The sequence below is a fragment of the Drosophila virilis genome, chromosome 2 (assembly GCF_030788295.1).
Source record: "Drosophila virilis strain 15010-1051.87 chromosome 2, Dvir_AGI_RSII-ME, whole genome shotgun sequence".
In the NCBI taxonomy this organism is placed as follows: Eukaryota; Metazoa; Arthropoda; class Insecta; order Diptera; family Drosophilidae; genus Drosophila; species Drosophila virilis.
Window position 1 is genome coordinate 28,451,837 of NC_091544.1, and position 25,431 is coordinate 28,477,267.

Here is a 25,431-nt window from a genome sequence, read left to right on the forward strand (position 1 = left end):
TAGCGCCTGGCGCCTGGCGCCAACGATGATGATGGCCGGCTAATAATATGTTAACGGCTATAATTGAAATTTAATATTTATCCAAAGGCTTACAGGATAATCATTTGCGGTTTGTCTGCGCTGATAGCGAAACGTGGCAGCTAGCATAATTGGCCGTGAATAGCCACCCTCTAAACTGTGCCGCCCCCTGCTGCTGTGAGAAATTGTCATCGGCCCATTTGCAGCAAATTTGTTTGCGGAAGTGATTCTCTAATAAAAAAAAAATAAACAACGTAAAACAGTAGCAGACAGCGTATGCATTTTATTGGTACATTGGCTTGTTGTAACTGCCCGCCCTCCCCTCGACACCCCGACTCCCCGATCCTCCGTCCATGCGTATGACCGACCGTCCGTCGAGGAACTTTACCCATTGATAAGGGACGAACCCTTGCTTCTTGCGGCCTCTTGAAAGTATCGTCTTACAAATTCAATTTGGCGCGCTTCACTCAAGTGTAATTTCGTAGTATCCACCAAAACATATTTCGGAGTCCCAGTTCCAACTGTAATTCAAGTCGTTTTGGGGCTGTTCACAGGACACTGCCACTGCCACTGTCCGCTGGCAGTTGCACAAACTGTCACATTGGCCACTTTCAGTTAGCAATAAGTCGCTATTTAATAAGCAGGCTTAGGTTTTTAATAAGAAATGGGCTATGAGCCGCACTCGGATCCCGGCTCGTCCAGCTGTCAGCAATGCTGAGTCCTGTGCCACTGCAACGGCCGCAACGGCTGCAACTGTCAATTGGACATCGATACTTTCCGCAGCCGGAGAATGACGTGTGTGTGTGTGTGTGTGTGTGTGTGTGTGTGTGTGTTGTGGGCTGTTGGTTGTAGGAGTCAGTGGCCTCACATATAAAGCACAAGTGACAGTTGTTGGGACATTTTCTGAAATTATTTTAAGCTATGCATACATTACCCGGAAACTTCCCTTAGATATAACAAATATTGCTGCCATAAGAATTATACATCTATATGAAACAGACTGTCCTGATTAACTGACTTCATTTTTTAAATATTTTTGAGAAAATTCATTTCAGATTCTCTTTTCCTTTGAACAGAAATGCGGTTCATATATTTCGGCTTTATTCTCAACTTTATACCCTTGTTGCTCACATTCCGGGAGAAAAATGTCCGAGATTGAATTCAAATACATTTTCAAGTATCTAAATCATATTAAATTTATCACGAAGCAAAGGTCTCAGCAGCTATAAACTATTCTGTAGGGAAATAAAAAAAAAAATAAATATCTCACCAGCGGGGAAAAGTAATGTTAAATATTTGAAGACAAAAGCTTAGCCCTGGCAGAACTGGCTAATATCAGCTGGTTTAATAAAATATTTTGACCGATTTTTGCACTCTGTTCATAAAGTAACAAAAGGGATCTAGAGTATACTGAGTCTGTTCAATGCGAGAGACTCCAGGCATGGAATAAATACTGGTGTATAACCGCAATTAGAAGAGCAAATCGAAACAGGCCCATATTCTTATGCGCTTGGAGTCGGGCTTGCGACAGGAATATCTGATACTGATAAACTGCGGGTTTCAGCAGTAAATATTACTGTTAAAAGTCCATTGTTATGGCAACTATTTTTTTTTTTGTTAATTGTCATTCAAATACCATTCCTAACCTTAAGCTAAACCCAAAGCTAGTTCGATTTACAACTTTGTCATATATTTCGCAAAATCCATGTCCACTTTCCCTTCATGCCCATAACTTACTTATTTTGCGAGTAACCAAAATAAGTGTATGCCTTTAAATATTTGACTTCTAGATTTATATTTTACAAGACGTAAAATTAAAGTTAGTATTGCCTCAATTTTGTAAAAAAGCAAGTGCGAGCAAATGGAGTGCGCTAAACTTGATTCCACAGAGCTTATCAGTTTGGCAATGCGAAACTTGAAGATATTCTAGTTATGATTAGCAAAACAAATGGCAACTAAAATCTATTTAAGAAACACATAAGTATAATTGGGCTAATTGCTGTTGCCCCTTCTCGAATTGAATATGTTTATTATAGTAATTCAGTGGCAACCAGAGATATTAGCATGTTGAATGACTTGACTGCCAACATCATAAGAGCAAAGTGTAGCCAAGCCTGAGAAGCCCTAAGAGTGCCACCCGAAAAGTATTTCATTGATTTTTGAAGCCTCTGAACGCAGAACACCGCGCCGAGCAAAAAAGAATACAGAACACAGCGCAAATGAAACGAATGCCTGACTGAATTTGCGTTGGAGTCAGGGCAGCAGCAACAATTGTGCTGCAAATCAGAAGCAGCACCAGCAGCAGGACCAGCGGCAGGACCGTAACCAGGAGCAAATACTTTGAATAAATAATGGCCGGGCTCAGCTCAATGTAAACAACTATGCCGTTGGCCAGTTGATAGCGATGATGCGCTGGTGTGATAACAGGTACAATAGAGGGTGGTGGTTCGAGCCCGCGCAATGTTTGCCCACTTACTTATAGTAGATGTAACAAATGCCAGCAACGGCAACAATTTTTAAGAATTTTGTGGTTAATTGATAGATGACTGAGGCGTCTAAGCAATCCACTTGGTTGGCGGGGCGTGTGGTGTGCACAGCTGACACCTGAGCACACTTGAAACCTAAGCGTTCCTCTCTAATCATCGTAAACAAGCCAAAATTGTTATTGATAGCCCAGTCAGGGCAACAAGCAGCTACCAGGCTCTGTGCTCTGTGCTCTGTGCTCTGCGATCCTGAGCCTAATACGTTCTGACAATCGGCAGCAAAACATGGCTCAAGCTCAGCCCAGATCCTGGACAAGTTGAAACCGATCGCTGTTGTAGCCAAGAGCAAGCAGAAAGAACGACCGACTTCGACATGCCGAATATTAAATACCCTTTCAGACTTGTGGGTTTTTATGGCATAGTTTTACGAGCGTATATACATAGTACTATACTATATAATATAGCACGATTTGGAACGGTTTTGCCACTGATAAGAACTGTAAATACGAGGCTTGATCAATACATCTTGATAATATAGTGTTTAACCGATCCTTATTAAAAAGGCTGACCAAACCGATTACGACATCTGTTCATATATATCAAGACGACCTCTCTCCTTCCATGCCTTACACAGCTTGTGATTAAATTATGAAACCCACTAAAAGGGCATACAAACTGGTTAGTGTTCCGCCGCAGACATTGATTATGTGGCCCAAAACTTTAAACACACACGACGCTCGGCTGAAAATTCCCACCAATATATTGTAAAATGATATGGTAATACCCGAGCAATCACTGAAAGCCCTTACACTTAACTGATTTAATTAGTTGCCAATTTTTGCGTGCGAACTTAAAGTTACTTTGCAAATAGAAAGCCGCGGCTAGCCAGGAGGTGCTGCTGCCAAGCCTAGCACCTAATGTTTCATAATTTTCTGATTTGCTTTATCTTTTTTGCAATAATAATAATAATAAAACAACCACAAAACGAAATATCGAATGTCGCAAACTAATTCTGGTTGTTGTAACTATGCGAAAGAGCAACGATCGATGCGCTTAAATCGAGCGGAGCTCAGACACAGTTGTCATTGGTCGCTAGAAACGAGAATGTGCGCTGCCAAAGATACAAGATACAAGATACAAGATACAGAAGCAGAGGGTTGCTACCAGAGTGTGTGAGTGAGACAGACCGATGGACTGATAGACTGATGGACTGTCACAGTGGCAGAGGCAAACATGTTTAACCACAAAGAATGGAACGAAGGAAGCAGAAAGCCGCCGACGTTGCCTGCAGTTGACGCCGCTTCAAGAGACGATCAATGGTCGCTGTCCGGGCTGGGCCAGGCCTGGGGGCCACCGGCTCGGGGGTATCTGGTGTCGAACTGTCGAAGATATTGGGTGACAAACTAAAAACTACTGAAAACTGCTGCTGCTACGTATGAATGAGCCTCTTGGATGGGCTGTTGACGGGCTCGGGGGTTGGGTCAGTAGTCGCCGCAAAAGCCGGCATACCGGAGACGTAGGCCGGAGCGCATTGGTTGGCTGACTGGCTGACTGGTCGTGTTGGTGGTGTTGCTGGCGACGGTGGTTGCTGCCGGGAGGGGGTGTCTACAACAACAGCAACAACTACTACAACAACATTAACAGCAACAGTAGCAGCAACAAGAGCAACACACTGCTGTAAGGGTCTCTCATATGTGATAGTATGGCATGTAGTTGGGCAGTTTGTGTCATTGTATCTGTTGTGTATAGAGAGTAGTGTGCGTGTGTGTGTTGCTGTTGGTTGCCTTTTGCGCCCTTTTTTTCGCTGGTTTGTAATTAAGTGAGCATTTTTTCTGTGGTTGTCGCTTTGACGCTGACGCCTGACACGGGAATCGTCGCCAATATCGGTCGAGAGACTTCGAGCCGAGACTGACAATTAGTTGCAGTCTTATGCTCGTCGCCGATAGTCGATAATTGCCCGCCCGCCCCCGCGTTTTAGCTGAGTGTGTAAAGTTAAAACAACAATTCCCAAATACAAAAGGAAAATCCAACATTCGTGAGCCTAGCGACCGACGTCGATTGAAGTTATTTACCGAAATTCATAAAGTTGTGATATATATATATATTTGATATTAATTATAGTAAGCATCTAATATATATACAGTGCTGTGAATTGGCCATGCGAGCTATATATTTAACAACAAGGTGAAAAATAAAATAAAACATGTTTACACTATAAGCATATTGTGTTTCAAAATCCTTTTCAATAACTGGATATACAAAACAAATGGATACAAAAAAAATATAGGATTCGTCTCTTAACGAAGTTGCTTGCTGTGAATAAATATTTCAAGCTGCAAATTATATTGAAATTAGTTTGTAATACACTATTTAATTTTATTTTATTATATATAGAAGAAACTTCTAAAGAATGTCTTGAAAATATATTTATTTTGTTATAAAGCTTTTAAAATTGTGTATGTCAACTAATTAATAACCATAACTATTTATCTCAAAGTAACTTTAGAACACAGTTAAATGACAATATTTGCCTAAAAGATAATATCTATAGCATGGGCTAGGTTAGGTTAATGCGTCTATCGATATTCGACAGATGGGACCAAATTTTGGATGGAGATACTTAAATCAAAAGCAATATGGTGGAACAGTGGAAATTGAATATCTTACTTGAAGTTTTAATTTAAAAAAATTTACTCTGAGAAAACGTTCCGTTGTGATAAATACAGCACATTTATGACGGGACTACATAGTTTTTCAAACAAGTGACATCTTCAGCTAATATAAGTGTTTGAATTAGATTAGCCCTAAAATTTAATTTAGCCTAAAAGTTTTTGATGTTGTCAAATGTTCCAATAAAAGTGCAACTTTATGCAACTGTTATACAAATTAGAATATTTTTTAAATTCGCTAAAAACGAAAAATATAATTTGGAAAGAAGCTTAACTAACTATTAATAAATTGTATTGCACCTTAAGTGGATATATATGCGACCTGCCAGCGCCAATATTTCCAGCCCAAAAACAAAGTTCGGATTTTTGTTAGTCTACGGCTCATGTGATACATATTTTATATCTTTATATGTATTAATGACTTAATGACTGACTGATTGGTAAAAGCGCATAGTCCATACCATAAGAGTTTTTTATAAACATAGTTTATATGGCATATATTTTATAAATATGGTGTGTATATAAAGTAAATCGAGTAAATCGAACTATGGCGTTTGATAGTTATAATATTATAATACAATACATACATATACCTCCCTCGAGTTTCAAATATGGCCTGAACAACTCGCTTGACGAAAATTGTTACAAAATAGTTCATATAAACAGAAACTTTATGTTTTGAGTTTTTTCTTTCTTTATTCATGTCTTTTAAGAAAGTAAGTTTTGTTTCTGGTGCAGTGTAAAAAAGTGTTGTTCATCGAAGTTTTCGATTTATTAGTTTTGATATTTTAATCTATGTCTCCTTAATACTTATTTTGGGCATAGAGTTTATACTGCTGTGCTTTCATCTGATCTCTCAATTCATAAATTTGCATAAATTAATAAATGGGAACATATTTATGTTAATTTACAGCTGGAAATGGCAATTGATGCAGCAAAATGAAACGTAGAAAAACGAGAAATAAAACGCCAAGACCAGCTGGAGTCATGTCATGGGATTGTTATATAAAGGTTCCAAACTCTTGAACATAATTCTGGGTAAGTCTTAAATTCCACCCGGTTGACCAAACTAGCACCACGCTGCGCATCGAGAGCCGAGAGCCGAGAGCTGAGAGCTGAGAGCATAGGCAAAAGCAAAGCAAATGGCGTCGCGTTTGCTCATTTGTGCGCTTCTGTGTGTGTGTGTGTGCATGTGTGTGTTTGTGTGTATTTAGGGGCGGAGTTTTGCGCGGCGCACAGTGGGCCGCAGTTAGTTGTGCACTGTGTGAATTGCATTTGCCAACTACGCGTCGCTTTCAAGCATCTTTCCAATGATTTGCTCTCCGCTTTTTTATTTTTGGGCACACCTGCGCAGATTCCCTGGAAGATCAAGAGGGTGGAGCTATGTACATATCGTGCGATGTCTCAAACGGAGGTCCTGTGGAACCAGAAACGGGCTACGTGCCCAACAATCCATTATTCGGCCTGGCACTGGACAGTCCGCAGGTATTTTTCTCGCGCTTCAAAATATTTGCATGGTCGGACACTTGAAGAGATTCACATTTGTATCTCTCGCCTTTTTAGCAAGAGTGCGCTGCATCCTGCGTTGGCTGTTTATCCTGCCAAGGCAACACCGCCCTGCCCATCTCCTCCCTGACCAGCAGCGACTTTGACTGCGGCGGCTGTTTCGATCCAACGATTGGCGTACTGGGCAGTCAGATAAATACAACACCGCCGGCTAGCAATCTATCAGCGTCTGGGAGCGGCGTCGGCAATCACAACAACGGCGCCGCGCTTGCTGGCAACGGCAACAGCTACTGGAGCACCGACGAGATGGCCTCCACATTTCCCGGCCTACCGCCGCTGGATATTGATCCGCTGCCCAGCCTATTCCCGTTCTCGCCCTGTGGTGCGTCCTATAATTTCGCAAGCAACCCGCATCAGGCGTCACTCTCCTACACCGTGCATCCGCATCAGATGCTGATCTCACCGAACGGCAGTCAGCAGCAGCAATCGCAGTCATCTACACATCCTCACCAGCTACAGTCCCAGCACATGCAGCAGGCACTGACCCAGGCATCGCACGGTGGTAACGCGCTCCACAACCACAACAGCAGCGGTGGCAATGGTCCTGGTGGTGGCGGTGGATCTGGTTCAGGCAGCGCCTGCTACTACGAGGCCGCCACCAATGCGCCCGCACCGCCCATGTATCCCAGTATGAGTGTCAATGTGAGCATGAACATGACCATGCATCACGGCTATGGAGCCGACGGCGGCCCAGTGCCCATGCAGTGCTCCCAAATGAACTGGACGCCACCGAGCAACTCCTCGGCGGCTGTCAATGTGCTCTATCCGCCGCTATTGAGTCCTACGCACTATCCAGCCTCGGCCACCTATTCCTTTACAGCTGACTTTCGGGCTCCGCCGCCGACAGCTTTAGGCGCACTTCCCTCGCTGGCCGACAAGGAGTCGCCATCGCCGCCCGCCTCTAGTACAGCAGCTGCCTTGGGCTACTATGCGACAGGAGGTGTTGGCCAGGGCTATACGCCGCCACATAAGAGTCCCAGCTATCAGGCAGCCGCCCTCAGTCTGGGTCTGGCTGCCTTTGAGGATGAGGAGGAGAGCATCGAGGATGGAGATGCCGATGCCGATGGTGAGGGCAGCGCCGGTGGCGATATGAAGCCGAATTTGTGCCGCCTGTGCGGTAAGACATATGCGCGGCCCAGCACACTGAAGACGCACTTACGCACCCATTCCGGGGAGCGGCCGTATCGCTGTCCGGACTGCAACAAGAGCTTCTCACAGGCCGCCAATTTGACGGCCCACGTACGCACACATACGGGGCAGAAGCCGTTCCGCTGTCCCATTTGTGATAGACGTTTCTCGCAAAGTTCCAGCGTCACCACGCACATGCGAACCCATTCTGGAGAGCGGCCCTATCGCTGCTCATCCTGCAAGAAGTCCTTCTCGGACAGCTCCACGCTGACCAAACATCTGCGCATCCACAGCGGCGAGAAGCCCTACCAATGCAAATTGTGCTTGCTCAGGTGAGTTCAAATCAAAATCCTCGACTGGAAACAGCTACTGGAACCGCATCATAACTCACCTCCCACAACTCTTGCCGCACAGATTCTCGCAATCGGGCAACCTGAATCGGCACATGCGCGTTCATGGCAACAACGCGAATGGAAGCGGCGCTGGCGGTGGCAGCGGCAACGGCAGCGGCAATGGCAGCGGCAGCGGTGCTAACGGCTCTGCCGGGGCTGGAAGCGGTCTTATTACATGACAAAAGCCGCGCAGTGCAGGCGGTTTTCAGCATTATCATCCCCCGCACACGCACCCGCACACGCACCCGCACACGCACCCACACACGCATCCACATGCGCATCCACATACGCACCCACACCACATGCATCACCACGCCCACGCTCATATGGCCAACTATGACTACGGGAATTACAGCATCAGCGACTATACTCCACCCGGCGCTACACAAAACTATTCAGGGTATTATTTTTGCGCACTCAACAAGCCACCCAAATTCGAGCGTTTCTATTAGAGCCCGCAGAACTTGAAGTGGTCTCTAAAAAAACAGATTAGAGCACTTCCTGGAGAGAATACTGTTCCAGAAAGCATTCAAAAGAAGATAAATGTATTAGTTTCGGGACTGCAAAACCAAAAAACGATCGTCCTTGATTTAATTGACAGTTTGACCAGCTTTCTGCTTTGAGTTTTGTCTCGTGAATCTGGTTGGCCTGGTCTTAGTTCAGATATATTTGTCACATATTTTCTAAATATTTCTGAAATAATTTAATTCTTAATCTTTAATAGTTCTTTGATAAAAAATGGATTCGTTAACGCCCTATTCAAACAAATATTGTTAGATAAATGCAATGGTTGACCCAAATTATCTATGCCTTGAGGCTCGCTTTCCCTCAAGAATTCTTTTTTATTTTGATAAGAACCAAATCATTTTTTTAAATAACATGTAAAAATCGGCTCTTCTTATGACCAGTTGTTTTGCTTTAAGATTCGATCCGGGTTCGGAAACGGTTTTGCAGCCTCGATAAGCTTTACATATTATCGCAGCTCTAGTTAATATTATTAATTGACTTCAGCTCTCTAAAAGCCCCATTGAAATGCAATTGTAAATGCTCAAAGTTTAATTGAAATCGACAAACACGAAGGAAACAAAAAAAAAAAAAAAAACAAAAACTAATCGAGGCCTAAGTGCTTAGTTGTATATAAAAATCATTTTGTATTTATTATTCACATAGCATATATACAAAATATCGCATTAGTTTAGAACTCGTATGTGTATGTATATGGTAGTTGAAAAACACGCATAAATCTATCCAAAATTAGCCAACTAATAATATTACCTTAAGTCTACACAAACCTAGGCAATAGAACTATGAATATGAAGTTCATTTTTCAAAATTATTTTATCCAACTTCTGGGAAAAATCATAAAAAACGTTTAAAAATTCTTAAAAAATATTTATTTATTATTTTTTGATTATATTCAGCTGTAAAGAGTTTGATCTGCAATATAAATTGTTCAATTTCGAAGATTTAAAATATTTAATAATTATATTTAAAATTTGGCATAACAATTAATAATTTTGTAACTACATTTTCTTGGTTTCTCTTTGTTAGTTACCACACAGCAGCACCCAGAAATATATACTTAAGACATTGTATATTTAGATGTAGTTGTATTAGTAGGCATAAATAGTATATATAAGTCAGGTGCTTTGATTTAAGCCAATTTTGCGTATACTGAAATTAAATGCATAAAATATACAAACAGTCGTTAACTAATTTAAAATTGATTTCTTTAAGCATGGTTATCCCAAGATGTTGAAATGACCAGCCACAAGTCTATAAAATACGATAGATTTGTAATTCTTGCGAAGCCGAACATTAAATACCCAGAGAAGCTATGTATCAGAATATCGCTTGTTAAAACAGGTCAAGAATATATATATAAATTTTAGAAAGATGTCTAGATATTTTGTCCCAAAATTACTACCTCCTAAAGGACTAACATACGCTTTGCCAAAAGAAATACTTTGTTGACCAAAGAAGTACGTTTTTCTACGCACGTCGGCTGGACAATAACAAACATCTACAATGTTATGCGACCTCCAACAATTCCTTTCATTTGGCCTATTCAAGTTAGAATAACAGAAGCAAAAAATTTAATAGAAGTATAAATGTATTTTAAATGCAGTAGAAATCGAGAAATGTTTAAACATCATTTACGATATAAACAGCTTCCGTATCGCTGCCACAGACCATCCTTGAGCCATGAACATCGAATGAATTGACCGCTTTGCGTATGTTGGTTAGGACGCCATCAACATTGACCATGGTGCGCAGACGATCACCGCAGAGCCAGGCGCTACTGCCATCGTTTTGGCTGGCATCAAAGTGCTGTTTCTTCTCCGACCACATCCACACCTCACCGGCCTCGGCTGCACTGAACAGCTTGGACGGATCCTGGCGATGAAATCCTATATCGGTGATGGGGCTGTTGTGTGCGCTCAGATATGAGGCCGGGTAATCCAAATTGCGCAGATCCCAGACTGTAATAGAGCCCTCCTCGCTGCCGCAGATGAGTATGTGCTGCTGCATGGGATGTGTGGCCATCGCAGAGACAAAGTTCGAGCTCTTCGTGTCCTGGCAAGCGGCCATAAATGAGGCTTTTGGCTGTCCATCGCCGGCTGTGCGTACATCGAACATGCGAATGACACCCATTCGGTTGGCGGTCACCAGCTGATGCTGGCTTACATAGGATACGGCCAAGAGTGTCATGCTGTCCGCGTCGATAGCTCGCTTCACCTGCTTCAAATTGTTGGCACTCAAAACGTTTAGGCGTCCATCCTCGCCAATGGTGGCTATGTCCGTGCCGTATACCGCGATTGCCGTGCAAGGTGCCCTAGTTTGACTGCATTTGAATTCGTGGAGGCGTTCACTGCGTGCCTTGCGCTGAATTTGATCTTCCTCAACGGCTCGTTGCACGTGGAACAAGCTCAGGTGGCCTGCATGAATATGGAAATATAGAAATGCACTGCTTTTAACCTATTTTCAATGCTTACCGTCGGCGCAGCCCACAGCGAAGGTATCATCGTTGAGAAACTCCAAGCCTGTGACATCACCCTCGACTGCCACTTTGTCGTTGCAGCGCGGTGTATGCTCTAGACCCTGTGCGTATGGATTGGCGTGCAGACGCCACACGCGCACAAAATTGTTGTCCATGTCCCAACTGCCGGTCAGGAAGCGTTCGCTCTGCTGCAGTTTCTCTGGCAGCCAACGCACCTTTGATATCTTCTCTGATATGTAGTGGGCACCAACTGTTGTGGACATTTTGATGCTCTTTCTTTTATAAATTTTAACTATTAATTGAAAAACAAAATAACTAAAATGCTGCCGGTCTGTGGGCAAAAACATATGTTTTTGGCAACAGTCAGCTTAACATTTGGTCGAACTGTTATTAAACAGTCTTGTAAAGGCAAAACGGCTCAAATTTGAGCCGAGCTGTTAAAATGCCTTCAAATTCGGGCACTTTGCGACAACAGCATTATAACAGTGCACAGCTGCTTCCACACATTATCGATTAGTAGCCAATCCCGCATTAGACTGTTTTGAATATTTATTACGTTATGTACCTGTTATGTTTTTAGATTGGTTTTAAGATAATTTAAATGTACTTTAAACGACCTCATGGTGATTTCAATAAAGTGTTTTACCTGTTTTTTTCGTGCTTGTCTATCGATATTTTTGCATATCGCTAAATTTAATGCGTGTGTGGAAACTTAAAAGACGCTAAGATATTACGCTTTTCAGCACTGTCAAATATTTTGGCGGCAATTCATAGTAAACAAAAATATTAAAAGATAATGGATCAGTATTTAATTAAAATGTCTACAAAATCCAAAAATAATGATAAAACGGAGCAGGTATGTCTAACTAATCAAACAAAAGGAACGTAAGCTTATTTTAATTTAATTTGGTTAAAGAATATACCTATTAAGGAAAACACAACGAGGCAAACCAAAGATGCCAAGGAAAAGATTGCAACTGCTAATAAACGAAAGAATAAAGATACGCCGGAAATAGTGAGTAATTTACTAGATACTTATAAAGAATAAAGAAATATGATTGTGTATATTAGATTAAGGACAAGGAAAACGCCGATACAGAAAACCCACCCAAGCGCAGAAGCGCTCGCCTGACGCGCAGCACGCGATCAATGGCTGAGGACGGAACGCCTTCGCCAGAGAAAGAAATTCCAGAGAAGCTGCCATTTATAAAGTATCGCGGAGCAATCAAATACTATACCGAATCCCACGAGATTGCAGCCTCAGCAGATGAAGTCATGTAAGTGCAGACACCTCATTGGAAAGTACAAGCTATTAATTTATATTTTGCAGGCAATGGGTAGAAAAGCAAACTAATGCGGATGTTGTACCCTTGGCCTTTGACATGGAGTGGCCGTTCTCTTTCCAAACCGGACCCGGCAAATCATCCGTGATACAAATATGCGTCGAGGAACGTTGCTGCTATGTTTACCAGTTAAGCAAACTGAAGAGGATACCAGCTGCGCTGGTTGCGCTGTTAAACCATTCTAAGGTGCGGCTGCATGGCGTGAATATAAAGGCGTAAGTATACTATATCGAGAAAATAAATGGATATACTCAGAATAAAGACTTTTTAGCGACTTTCGGAAGCTGGAGCGCGACTTCCCCGAAGTGGCTGCCGAGCCCCTTATCGAGAAATGCATCGACCTGGGCGTATGGTGCAATGAGGTCTGCGAGACAGGCGGTCGCTGGAGCCTGGAGCGATTGGCGAACTTCATTGCCAAAAAGGCGATGGACAAGAGCAAAAAGGTGCGCATGAGCAAATGGCACGTGATACCGCTGGACGAGAATCAACTGATGTATGCGGCCATAGATGTTTATGTGAGTATAGAAGTAAGTTTGCAATTTCAACCATTGCCTAATGCCAAAACATCTTAGATTGGTCAAGTCATCTATCGTGATATTGAGCAGCGCGAGAAGACGAAGCTGAAAAATGAGGCCGAGTTTAAGGACCAAAATGGCGATGCTGCATTCAAGGCTGTCAAGGCGCTGGGCGAAACCTTTTTGGCCAAAATCAACGAGGTGACACTTTAAAGCAGATGTATGCGAAACCAGCAATCTTTTATTACACATGTTTAAGCATAACCCTGAATGTTCAACTAGTTATTTAAATTTTATTTCCAATTGTATTGCACCTTTTATTATACATGTATTCTTTTATACCTATAACCCAATTTTTGTTAAGGCTCTCACTTATTATTTGTACTTCTGATACCACTTTATACGCCACATATTATTTTATATAATTTTACTACAGCTCTTAACTTGCATTAAATTTTAATTTGGTAAATTCGCTTTTTAACATTTCTGAAATTATAATAATTATATTAATGAACAGATGCGCGTTCACTTGAATATGGGCCGGCGTGATCCAACCGCCTCCAGCTTGCGTTTGAGCACATCATTATCCAAGTCGATCTGACGTTGATATTTCTTTCGATTAACCGCAGCGCTTGTCAAGCGTGGCGCTGGTGGCGCCTGCTTCTGTAAAGTAGATTGTATCAAATACTTGGATTCCATCATAGATTTGCTCACCTTTGCTTGCAGATTAGTGTTGGATTTGGTTGCGTTAATGGTTGGCTTGATTGTGGGTTTAACGTTCATCATTTTCTTCAGCAAAATATTATTCTGTCGTTCAATTTCGCGCACTTGTGGATTGGTAAAGCTGAAGCTCTTGCGTCCCAAATTCTTGTAGCTGGAGGAAGCGAATTATACATATGAATAAGGGCTGTGGACGCTACTCACTTGACTTCTGAGGAAGCAACGGAACGCGGGCGCCGAACTTCAGCATGAAATCCACTGTTGTCACTGTTGAAACTGCTGGGTGTCAGGCTGTTGATGCGAGCCGATTGGGATTGTTTATGATGTGAATAGCGCAACAGGCCATCGCCCTGGCCGCACTCATCCATCAGAAACACATCCTGTTCGGACTCATTAATGTCTATGCTTGACGGGCAGCGGCAGTTGCCACGTCCTACTTTTTCCGAGAGCACCGTAGCTGAAGTTTTGCCAGACACCAGTGAGTCTGCCTCGTCATCCACATCCAATTCGGACAGTTTCTTGCCTTGCTTTTTCATCAGTTTTGTGGCCAATGCCAGCTGTTCCAGTGCACTGTTGTCTGCGGAGCCGCCATTGAGACGGAATGTTTTCATAATCATCTCCGACATTTGTGTCATTTGCTGTTCCAGAAACTTGACATTTAGCGGATCACCTGCTGCAAGTCCATCCTCGTCCAGATTATAAACCTCTTCCCCGTTGTCATCATAGATATTTTCCAGCTTGGGCACCAGTGGTGCATCTTCATCCACAATGGGTTTCCTTAGTAAATTCGGATGGTACTGATGTCCACGCTTCTTTTTTTGTCGTTTTGTCACATTTTGATTATCTGGCATAGTCATATCTCCCAGCTCAGTGTCTGCTGGGTCGCTTTGAGCCGTCTCCTCCGTTTCGCTTTCGTTGGCATCTTCGACATCGACTAGATCATTGTTTGATTGCTTTAGCTTAACATCAACGATTTCTTCCTCCTGCTCTTCGTCGTCTTCCAAATGCCCTATTTCCACATCATCTTTCTCGGATGCCAAATCGTTGCCATCATATTCATTATCAGACACAATTTCTTCCTCTTCGGCCATCTCATTTTCCATCTCGTCCTCCACTTCAGTTAATTCATTATCGTCCAATTCCAACTCGGTTAGATTCCCGTTACCGTTCTTACCGCTGTTTGGAATTAGTGTGCGCACCGACATGGTTTCATCATCTGTCAGCTGCATTGAATTGTTTACTTCGACCACCGTCTTGGTGATGACCACCCGTGATTCGTCCTCGGACGAGGAGCTGGCGTAGGTCATATTGGTTTGGCGTGCAAATCCGCTGCTGCCGCTCGAGCGTTTGGCAAAGATCTGTTGACGACGTGCATGTGGCTGTGGGAGTGCCATAGGGTTGAGACTAAACTCTTTGACGGTCAGCTCCTGCAGCTGAATCTGCTGTGTTGCACTTACATTACCGCGCAGAAACTCGGCCTCGACATCGGTGTCGCTTTGAGAATCGCTCTGCTCGTCAATTGGCTCCCCCTCTTCGTACTCCGGTTCGTCCTCAACATCGGCCGGCGAATCATCATCAAATGGCTCATCCATGTAGAAGTCTTCCTCAGAGTTGACCGGCGGCGCTGTCATTTTGTTGTATTGCTGCGAGTACTATAGTCCGGCTTGATCAGTGTTATTTTTATGTTTTTTTGCGTTACAATCCAGATTTTTTTTATTTTTGTAAAATAATAGGAACAAATATAAATGTCTTTATCGAGTTGTATTATTGAGAATAGTTTCGGGCACACTGAAATTTAATGTAGAATATTCCCATGTCCGGGACACATTGTTCGCCGATTACTGGGTTTTCTGAATTTGATTTCTCACTACGTTTTCTACATTTCACTGGAATGTGGGACACCGACGGCGCGACCAAACGGTGCACTGAACCCATTGTGCCCACTGCTTCTGGTTAAGTAGGTGGCAGGTGCTATGTAACGATAGTTGCGAATAATAAATATTTTATGCCTTTTCCTTTTATTTCGTTAGCTGCTCTCTGCACATCCGCTGCACTTTCTTGTTTAACAGTTCTCCAACACCTTGTTTGTGCTTCTCTTTGACGTTGGAGTGTCTTGAGGTGTTGCGGCCAGCCGTCTGCTAGTCACTGGCAGGTGGAACTCAGCTAATTGGTAATATTTATTTTTGGATGTCCGTAGTCCTTGCTGGCCGTGGTTGCCGTGGACAACGGAGCAGGCGCAGAGGGTTTGTTTATTGCCCTAGCGCCTGCCAGAAGGAACACACTTGTTGTCCAAATAATTCGTCAAATATATTAAACATATACGACGAGAAAGCAAATATAATATTTACACATAAATTTATCGCTGTATATAAAACTGTTTGTCCTGATTGACTGACTGACCGACTGATTGACCGACTGATTGATTCTTGATCAATGCACAGCCCCAACTGTAAGAGCTAGGAAGCTCCAGTTTTAACAGTAGTTACCTTATGCGATGAAGGTGCACGTTAAGACGGGGTTTCGGGAAATTCCTACCGTATGTGTGGAAAAACCGCGAAAGAAGCTTGTTTGAAACGTATTCGTTTCGATCTTTCGATCTTAGTTTAAATTCATTTGAGTGGTGTTTCATAAATTGCTCCTTGGTGGAAGTGGGGGTCAAAGATTTGGTGGGTGACTTTTCGCGCACAACTTCATTTCCAAGAATCTATTTGAGACGTGGTTCACAATTTTCACAGCAGTTAAAAATAAGAGAAAAATGATTTCACTGGTCCACAGTATTTTGTTTGTAGTCCGTCTATTGTGTTCAATTAGCTTCTTAGCCAGAGGTTCTTCAACTTATTTCGAAAGTCGTTCATTTCGAAAATCAATTATTTTATAAAACGCTTAACCATTTTATTATTGCTAAGATGATAACTTTTGTAGATTTCTAGCGTTCTTTAAATATAAAAGTTCAAAAAGTTGACTATATTTTGGATGATGTAAGCTAATTTTGAAAATAATACCAACTATTTTAAAACTATTGGAAAAAGTTAGAGTACTCTATTCGGGAGTGCCTGACTAGTAAAATCCCTGAACCTTCTTTGATTCTATCAATTTCTTTAAATTTATTTTTTGGAAACTTTGATCAGAATGCAAATCAGCAGCAAATCTAAAATAGATTGTCAGGAAATTCGGTTCACGGGTCGTGTCAACTCCCTGGCTTAAGGTTCGGTTCGTGAGTTTTGTTTTTAACATCAAAAACCCAGGCTTTGGTTTAAATATTGCAATTTTATATTTATAATCGCGTGTGCATCTACCAAATATGCTTAGAAAAACGTAATGGCTGGAAAAACTGATTTATTATAGGATATATTTTATTTATACTCTGAAGCCCCCACTGAAAATCATCTTAGACAGCGGCACTGTGGCGAAAGCTTTCTTACGCACTCTCCCCACAATCGCAATAGTTGAATGAATGCTACGCGGCGGCAACTTCAGGCGCCGCCAACTGCCGCCTCGCGTCAACTTCATATGTAAATATTGGCCCGAATGCCGAGCGTCGAGCGTCGAGCGGGAGCGAGAGCGCCACGCGGCACACAGCGCCGTCGCAGGGAGCACGGCCACCCCGTGGAGGCGCCACGTGCGAGCGGAGAGCAGAGAGCAGAGAGCAGAGCACAGCATAGCAGAGGCAATCTGGCCAGCGGGCAATACATTTGACCAAGCAGCTTTGTCGCGTGCGGGCGTGTTGTCGGGCCGGAAAATGCGCGCGTAAACTGATAAAAAGCAGAAAGCACAAAGATTAGAATTAAAACAAAAAAGTGACAAAAATAAAAATAAAAATAAAAGTAAATAATAAAAGAAAAAACAGAGTAAATAAAACGAAGTGGAGCCAGAGCTGACGAGCCTGGTCAAGCTGGGCAAGAGCAATGTGTTGATGAAGTGAGTAAAATGGCCAAAACGGAAAGCCAAGCACAAAGCTAATTAACAGCCGGCCCTAAAAATAAATTAATAATATGCAACAGCTGCGAATGCAGTTCAAATTGAATCAACACACACACACACACACACACACACGCACACACGCACACACACACGCACACACACACTTCACACGCTGCGACTGCGGCTGTGGCTGTGGCCCAGATCAGCTCCGATTGCTGCGGGTCTTAGCCACACAGTTTCGCCTTTTGTTTGGCTGCATCGTCGCTTGTTAAATCAATAGAAAAACTCGCTACGCGCTGTGTGTGCGTGGCTTTAACCAAACTGCGGCATTGCTCATACGCCGCGTTGTTAGCTTTTAGCAAGAATATAACTAGCCTGACTTGGCTTTGGCTCGGCGACAGCAACTGCTAAGTAATTGCGTGCACAACTTTTGCCCGCAAGTTCACAAGTTTCTTCTCTTTTTATTTTTTCTGCTTTTTTTTTTTTATTTTTTGTGTGCCAAACTGCAGGCAATGCTCGCGCAATTTGGCTAAAAGCCGTCGCCATCGTCGCCCTTAGGTAGGTCAAAAGGCGCAGCCACAACCGCACAGCAACAGTCATGCGGCTGGAAGCTTGCCCCAGTCTGCGGCGGAAACCAAGTCAGGAATAACAAGAACAACAAACAACTATGAGCCAAATAGAGCAGTCGAAAGTCAAATTCATTAAGCTTAGGCGTGGGCGTGGCCATTCATATAGGCGTAGGCCGTAGCAGAGCAGCAGCAACAACAAGCACAAAAAAACAGAAAGGAGTAAACACGCCAGGCTGCGGCTGCGGCTGCAGCTTCATCTGTCCCATTTTTCTACTATATGATGTTGTTGTTGTTGTTGTTGCTATTTATCGATTTTTGTCACTTGACTTGAGCGGGCCAAAACGCTGCGCCGGCTAATAAGGCTCAGTGGGTCAGCGGCGGCGGCAGCAGCAGCAACTTGAAGTGCGTAAGAAGCAACAGTGGCCAGCGGCAATAAAATGAAAATGAAAATGAGAATGTGAATGTGAAAACTGGCACAGCAGCAGCAGTTGGAGCCGCAGCTGGAGCAGGCCGTAATTTGTGACATATAAAAATAGCAGACCCTACACGCACAAGCAACAAATCCACCCCACATACACACACACACACACACACACACAGAAGCAGACGCATTGTAAACTTCAAACGCGCTTGGCCTACTTTTTGTGCAACGGGCTGGGATGCCACAGTCCACGCTGTCGTCCACGCCATGGTACTCGCCTTCAGTTCCGGCCCCCGGCCCACTTGCGTGCTCGTCAACCGCAGCCAAGCTAAATGAAGCACATTGCCTGGGCAATGGGGCCAGCAGGTCTGCAAACAAATGACCAAAAGCTAAAGCAAACCAGCCGGAGCAGTCGGTAAAACGGCCAACGGACAGCGGACAGCGGACAGCGGACAGCGGACAAAGGCCAGCGGCTACAATGCCAGCCAAACAGGCGCGCGCGTTAATCATACGCCCCGTGCGCCAATCCGTGCCTGGCTGAACGCAAAGTCAATCAGCGTTGAATGGCAAGCGTTGCGCAGCGTCATAAACACAAAAAATTGATGGCATCATGCCACCGTTCAGCTGCAACTCGTTAGCAGCCCATAGAGATGAGCCTCATGACCAGGGCCAACTGTGGAAACTCTCTGACTGTTGGAGTTAGTAGTTAGTGTATTTTGTGCTCATTTTGAATAATTGTTTACGATTTTAAAAGTCTGCCAGCTTCAATTCCGAAGTCATAGATTTTAAAAAATATTGATGTGAAGCTTATAAACATAAACCATCTGTTATAATTTAAAAATATTTTTTATAGTTATTTTATTCAGTTATGCGTGTTATATATATTATTGATATATTACATTATTCTTAAAAGGTTTTATTTGTCCCTGTTATCAAAATCTTGCCTTAAAACCAAAAAAACTATTCATATCAAATTCAAGTAAATTTCTTTCAAATTAGCAAAGGAAAATGTTGCTTAACTTAAAAAAATAATTTACCCAAATAAATATTCGACTAAATATTCTATTATATTTTTTATGTATATATTTTTAAGAATTTGTTCTTTTTACTTTTAATTTAATTTAAGTGCATTTAATAAATCTTCTGTTTAGTTCTAGAAGTTTTGTAATGCATATACAAAAGTGCGCCTGCTTTTTAGTTATTAGAACTATTAGCATATGACTAGAAAACTTAGTTAACTACTTAAATACCTATTAAAATTCCTAACGCTCAATTATGGTTCATCTCTAGACGCGTCGCATTATGATTAGAAAGCACAGCAAAGTTTTGCTTCGAATTCTGCTCCAATTCGGTCCCAAAACCGACAACAAAAACACACACAACACACACACATGTGTATATGTAAGTTGCCGTTTATTGGTAGCTTATTCGAATTACCGTTGACTGCAATTTGTTTCTGTCTATGTGTGTGTGAGTGTGAGTGTGCGTGTGCGTGTGTGTGTGTGGCGCATAGGAGTACAGAGTAGTCCGTACTAAAGCCCGCTAACTTGTCGCGTACACCGACAGTTTTTCTCATTTTCCAAATTAATTGCCCGCCAAAAGGGGGAGGGAGGCGAGTAGCTGGTATGTTGCGTCGCAGTTGAATGTCAAACATGCGTCGCACGTGAACGGCGGGCAAAATCCATTTGCTCCACATAAGCGAGAGTGCGCGCGTTTGCGTGTGTGTGTGTGTGTTGATGTAGGTGTAGGTGTAGGTGTGCGCCCGTGCGAGTGTGTGCATGTAAATTACGAAATCGTGCAAAAAAGGTGCCATTAAAAAAGGCGCTCAAACACGCGGCTGCCTAAGCAACAGCAACGCACAAAAAATAAAATAAATAAACTAAATATGAAAAAAAAATAATAAAAAGAAATAAAAAAAAAATCGAGAAGCAGTCGTTGGCCGCCGTCTGCTCTGGACAGCAATTGGAATACACGTTTCACACACCGCGCACACGGCATTGCGTATACGTGCGTTGCGTATACGTAGCGTGCGCCGCGCCGCACCGCGCTGCCAGCACTTAAAGTATTTCTCCAATAATTGCAGACGTCTTGCGGGCTGCGTGCGGCTGTAGTCGATAATGTTGTTGGCGTCGACGGTGCCAGGAGCCGTTATCCGGCCAGGCCATAATCATTATTTGAATGCGGTGAAGGTGAATGAATCCAATAACTGCAATATGTACAATAAATATACGTAAGTGAAAACGACTAAGGCAACAACAACCAGCAATCAGCAATCCGTAACCAGCAACCAGCAACCAGCAACAACAACATTGCCCAACAGCACCACCAGCGGTCATGTTAGCAGCAAGCTCGAGCGGCGCCACAGTTAACCCCACAAGTACAGCATTTACTGGAGCAGTAGAAAAAGCGGGAGCAACAGCAGCATCAGCAGCAGCAGCAGCAGCAGCAGGAGCAGCTGGTCTTAGAGCGGCGTCATGGTGTTGAGCACCGAATGGTCGCAGGTGGAGGTTATCGATTTGATCAATGATGGCAACGGCTTGGGCTTTATATTGGTGGGCGGTCGCAGCACGGGCGTGGTCATTAAGGCGCTGACACCGGGCGGCGTCGCTGAGCGTGATCAGCGTTTGCAGGTGGGCGATCATCTGCTGCAGATTGGCGATGTAAATCTACGTGGCTTCAGCTCGGAGCAGGTGGCCACAGTTCTTCGTCAGACCGGAGCTCAGGTGCGTCTGATTGTGGCACGGCCGGTGGAGCCGACGGCCATCGATTATCATACGCTGGCCAGTCATGCGCCCATTATACCAACTAAGCTCCTCTCCGACCCGGAAGAACTGTCGCGGCATTTATTTCAAAATCCGAGCTTGGCTACGGCAACCACTCCACTGGATGTCGGTAGTCTGGTTGGCCTGGTCACTGGCGCCCCGGCTGGCGATACAGCCGATCAGGGCAATGTGTCAGCGCTTGTGCCCCTGACCCTGCCCTTGCCCCTGTCCTTGCCACTGTCCTTGCCCTTGCCCGCAATTGCCGCCGCCGCCGCCGCCGCAGCCGTACCCGATACAGAACTGGCCGATCTACCGCTGCCGCCCATACCTACTAATCCGAGCAGCAGCTCGGATAGCAACCGGTGTCTGCAGGATGTGGATATTGTGCCCTATTCAATACTGTCACCACCTCCGACCACTGCGCACCTGACCGCACGACAGTCGCTGCAATTGCCATTGGGCCCGCGCTGGCTGGATGATGATGACAATGATGATGGCGATGGCGATGGCGATGGCGATGGCGATGGCGATGGCGACGGCGAGGAGGAGGTGGAGGTGGAGATGGCGCACACGGATGGCACTGTGATAGCCGGCAAAAAGTTGGCAACGACAATGGCGACGGCGACGGCGACGGCAACGCCCAATGCCGATGATGGCGACTGTTGCTCTCTGGGCTCCGAGTCACCCTCCACATACGCGGACTCACCCGAAACCGAAACGTATATCGTGGAGCTGCACAAGAATGTCTACGGCTTGGGTATTACCGTGGCCGGGTACGTGTGCGAGGAGGAGGATTTGTCTGGCATATTTGTAAAGAGCATCATTGAGGGCAGTGCCGCCGAGATGAGCGGCCAGATTCAGATCAACGATCGCATTGTGGCCGTCGATGGTCGCACTCTTTCGGGCGTGACCAATCATCAAGCTGTGGAGTTGCTGCGCAATACGGACATTGAGGTGCATCTGACGTTGGAGCGTTTCCTGCGCGGTCGCAAGTATGAGCATCTGCAGGTGGCGCTCACGGAGATGAAGGTCGGCCCGGGTGCCAACGATGGCGACGCCCAGTCACAGCTCTCGATGCCCGGCTCGCCCTCCATAGCGACGCTCAGCTGGCTACCGCCAAAATCCGCTGATGCGGACTCCGTTGTCACCGATGCTGGCGACAATCAACTGTTGGTGGATTTTCCAGAGCTGCCCTCGCGGGACACCGTGGATTCGAATCTGTCGCATATGCTGGATCGCAGCGACCACAGTGCTCCACATCTGACCAACGGCAATGGCAATGGCCATGGGCATGATCATGACAGCGGCAATGACACCGACGAGCAGTGTCCAGAGCCGGATCAGGAACTGGAGCCGGAGCTGATGGCTGGCGCTGCAGCCGTTGCCCAGCCGGAACATGGCAAGACGCCCACAAATGAGTTGAATACGCCCACGGCCACGCCCACACCGCCCGTAGCCATGCCGCCGAAATTGTCCAGCCCCAGCACCAACTCGCTGCGGGCGGCCTGGAAAAGTGAGTTTCCCGACAGTGAAATTTTAGTTGCCGAAATAAATAAACTTTCAGGTCTAGGGATCAGCCTCGAGGGCACCGTCGACGTCGAGTGCGGCATTGAGAAGCGTCCGCATCATTACATACGATCGATACTCGAGGACGGTCCCGTCGGCAGGCAGGGCATACTGCGGCCGGGCGACGAGCTGCTCCAGGTCAACGAGCACAAGCTGCAGGGCCTGCGTCACATCGATGTGGTCAAGATACTCAAGGAGTTGCCGACTAGCGTGAAGCTGGTCTGTGCTCGCGGCACCCGTGCGCCCTGCATTATCAATACCTCGCGGAATGTGGAGGCCTTCGAGTCGCGCAGCCTGCTGCCCGGCGGTCATCAGAGCCTGCAGAATCTGCTGAGCAAGGCGCAATCGGAGAGCTCCCTATACACATCCAGCTCGACGACGCTGACGGAATCAGCAACCGCCGCGGCAGCTGTTGACGTCGCCGTCGCCGGCGCCGGGGCCGGAGCAGCAACGCAACGTTCCAAATCTTTGGAGAATGTGTCCGGACTGGCGCTGTGGAGCTGCGAGGTGACAGTCGTGGAGATTGACAAGTCAGAGCAAGGCTTCGGCTTCTCCATACTCGACTATCAGGATCCGCTTGATGCGGAGAGCAGTGTTATTGTGATACGTGGCCTGATACGCGGTGGTGCTGCGGAGGCAACCAACCAGATCTTTCCGGGTGATCGTCTTATCAGCGTTGGCGACTATGTGCTCCAAGGTCTCGACCTCGACGATGCGGTGGCCATACTGAAGGCCATGCCGCCGGGCACAACGCGTCTCGGCATTTGCCGCCCACTCTCCACCTCGGACAGCAACAGCAACATGGCCTCGCCCATTGGCGATTCGGCGAGCAGCACATAGTGCCGGGCAGGGCCACAGCCGGAGCGCCCGCTTCCAATGCGTGAGTATAAAAAACGTATATATTTTGATATGTTCATATGCCTAAGCAATTTAGATCTTACTTTCTACTCTAAATGTCAAGCGATATCAAAGAACTTAAGTCGATTCAATAGTTCCATGTCAATAAGGTATATGGGCAAGCTGGTTCAAAGCTCAATGCGGATTAATTATACCCTAATTATACGGACCACTATATCATATAGGTGCCATAAAAAAGATCGGCGTAAAAGTAGGTTCTTGTAGGAAAAACCTTTTCACTTTATCAATCAATCTTTTTGTATTTCAAGATATCTTTATCTTCTTAGATATGAGCAAAGCATATTGAATATTATGAAAAATTTCGTTCTGCAAGGGTATTAAATCATCGTCGTGCCGAAGATAGCCGTTCTTTCTGGTTTATCTATTAAATTTATTGCAAATGTAGGATAATGTTAAATACTATCTACTACTATATATCGTCTGTCTATACTATCGTCTGTCTGTCCGTCTTACCGTCCGTATGTATGAACGTAAGGATCTCAGAATCTCAAGGTGCTCCTAGTGCCTGCGCAGGTCGAGTTTGTTTCCGATAATCGATAGCTTACTCCGTTTCCAAGCAATCGATAAAAATCTATATTGATATCCGGTTTTTTGGGCAATTTTGGTAAATAATAAGAGCTAGAGTCCCCAAACTTGACACATAGCTTCCAAAATATAATATATACATTTGTATCTCCTAGTCGGGAGCTCCCGACTAGAACCTCTTACTTATTTTTCTTTTACAACAATTAATTTTCTTTGTACAATAATCAATCTAAAATTTAGCATATTGTCCTTTGACAAAGTCAGTGAAATCATCAATTTTCAAGCACAGCTATTTTTGTATACCCTGTACTCATATAAACAGATAGAATGGTATTATGCAATTGTCTAAGCTTATGCAACAGTCAGAAAAAAAACACTGTAAAGTATATATAAAACAATTTTTTTATTATCAACAAAAAAATTCATATTTATTAAGTATTTTTTGCTTTTGCGCCAGATTCGGTTTTGACACGGTCCACTTCAGAATAAAATTATTTAAAAAGAAAATAAATAACTTTGCTAAGCAAATATTAATGCTTACTCACGTTCATACAAAAATATAAAATAAAGTAGATTAAATGTAAATCAGGCTTGGAAACAAAAAACAATAATATAAATCAATTAAAAATAAACAAAATAAATACCACATATAAGTGCATGTGGCTTATGTTTTATCTGAATGCGTTAAAACAATTAAATCTGTTTGCAATCACATAAATATCCAAAATTAATATTATTATTGAAAAAAATCAAATTTAAAGTAAAAAACTTAAGCTGAAACGTTAAAACTTAAAGGCCTTTTCTGAGTCGTGCGAATAAAACCTTTTAAGAATGTTTAATTTTTGTTTTGTTTTTTCAAGCCAAGTTAAAAGTTTGACAGAGAAACGAGAATTGTAATAGGCAGCTCTGCCAAA

The 25,431-nt window shown here is 44.1% G+C and overlaps 5 protein-coding genes across 8 annotated transcripts in view; 3 read left to right on the forward strand and 2 right to left on the reverse strand.

The window, feature by feature from the left end:
• The first annotated feature begins 4,414 nt into the window (after positions 1–4,414).
• Positions 4,415–9,364, forward strand: gl (glass). Its single transcript, XM_002056212.4, has 5 exons — positions 4,415–4,685; positions 6,084–6,208; positions 6,525–6,655; positions 6,734–8,196; positions 8,279–9,364. The coding sequence occupies exons 2-5, from the start codon at positions 6,163–6,165 to the stop codon at positions 8,433–8,435; spliced, it is 1,797 nt and encodes a 598-aa protein (XP_002056248.3). The 5' UTR covers positions 4,415–4,685; positions 6,084–6,162; the 3' UTR covers positions 8,436–9,364.
• A 987-nt stretch (positions 9,365–10,351) lies between these two features.
• Positions 10,352–11,616, reverse strand: Nup43 (Nucleoporin 43kD). The gene is made up of 2 exons (XM_002056213.4): positions 11,253–11,616; positions 10,352–11,195 (listed from the first exon to the last, which is right to left on the reverse strand). The coding sequence occupies exons 1-2, from the start codon at positions 11,602–11,604 to the stop codon at positions 10,402–10,404; spliced, it is 1,146 nt and encodes a 381-aa protein (XP_002056249.2). The 5' UTR covers positions 11,605–11,616; the 3' UTR covers positions 10,352–10,401.
• Positions 11,617–11,958: 342 nt separating this feature from the next.
• WRNexo (WRN exonuclease) lies at positions 11,959–13,584 on the forward strand. The gene is made up of 6 exons (XM_002056214.4): positions 11,959–12,113; positions 12,174–12,272; positions 12,329–12,534; positions 12,588–12,815; positions 12,872–13,115; positions 13,173–13,584. The coding sequence occupies exons 1-6, from the start codon at positions 12,054–12,056 to the stop codon at positions 13,326–13,328; spliced, it is 993 nt and encodes a 330-aa protein (XP_002056250.2). The 5' UTR covers positions 11,959–12,053; the 3' UTR covers positions 13,329–13,584.
• Positions 13,555–15,614, reverse strand: hmw (hemingway). 2 transcript variants are annotated; one of them, XM_032433612.2, is made up of 4 exons: positions 15,293–15,614; positions 14,040–15,214; positions 13,830–13,989; positions 13,555–13,772 (listed from the first exon to the last, which is right to left on the reverse strand). In XM_032433612.2, exons 1-4 carry the CDS (start codon positions 15,464–15,466, stop codon positions 13,641–13,643), a joined length of 1,641 nt encoding a protein of 546 aa, XP_032289503.1. In that variant the 5' UTR covers positions 15,467–15,614; the 3' UTR covers positions 13,555–13,640. The 2 variants fall into 2 exon arrangements, with proteins under 2 accessions (XP_032289503.1, XP_002056251.1); XM_002056215.3 differs by having other exon boundaries at positions 13,555–13,778.
• Positions 15,615–17,497: 1,883 nt separating this feature from the next.
• Positions 17,498–25,431, forward strand: part of LOC6632907 (patj homolog) — a 33,212-nt gene continuing 25,278 nt past the window's right edge. The window contains exons 1-3 of one of the 3 annotated variants that reach the window (XM_002056216.4): positions 17,499–17,753; positions 20,830–23,021; positions 23,073–23,954. In XM_002056216.4, coding sequence (XP_002056252.1) covers positions 21,221–23,021; positions 23,073–23,914 — 2,643 coding nt within the window. In that variant the 5' untranslated portion in view covers positions 17,499–17,753; positions 20,830–21,220 and the 3' untranslated portion in view covers positions 23,915–23,954. Of the gene's footprint in view, positions 17,754–20,552; positions 23,955–25,431 lie in introns of all 3 variants that reach the window. The other 2 variants (XM_070207087.1, XM_015170589.3) reach the window with 2 other exon arrangements.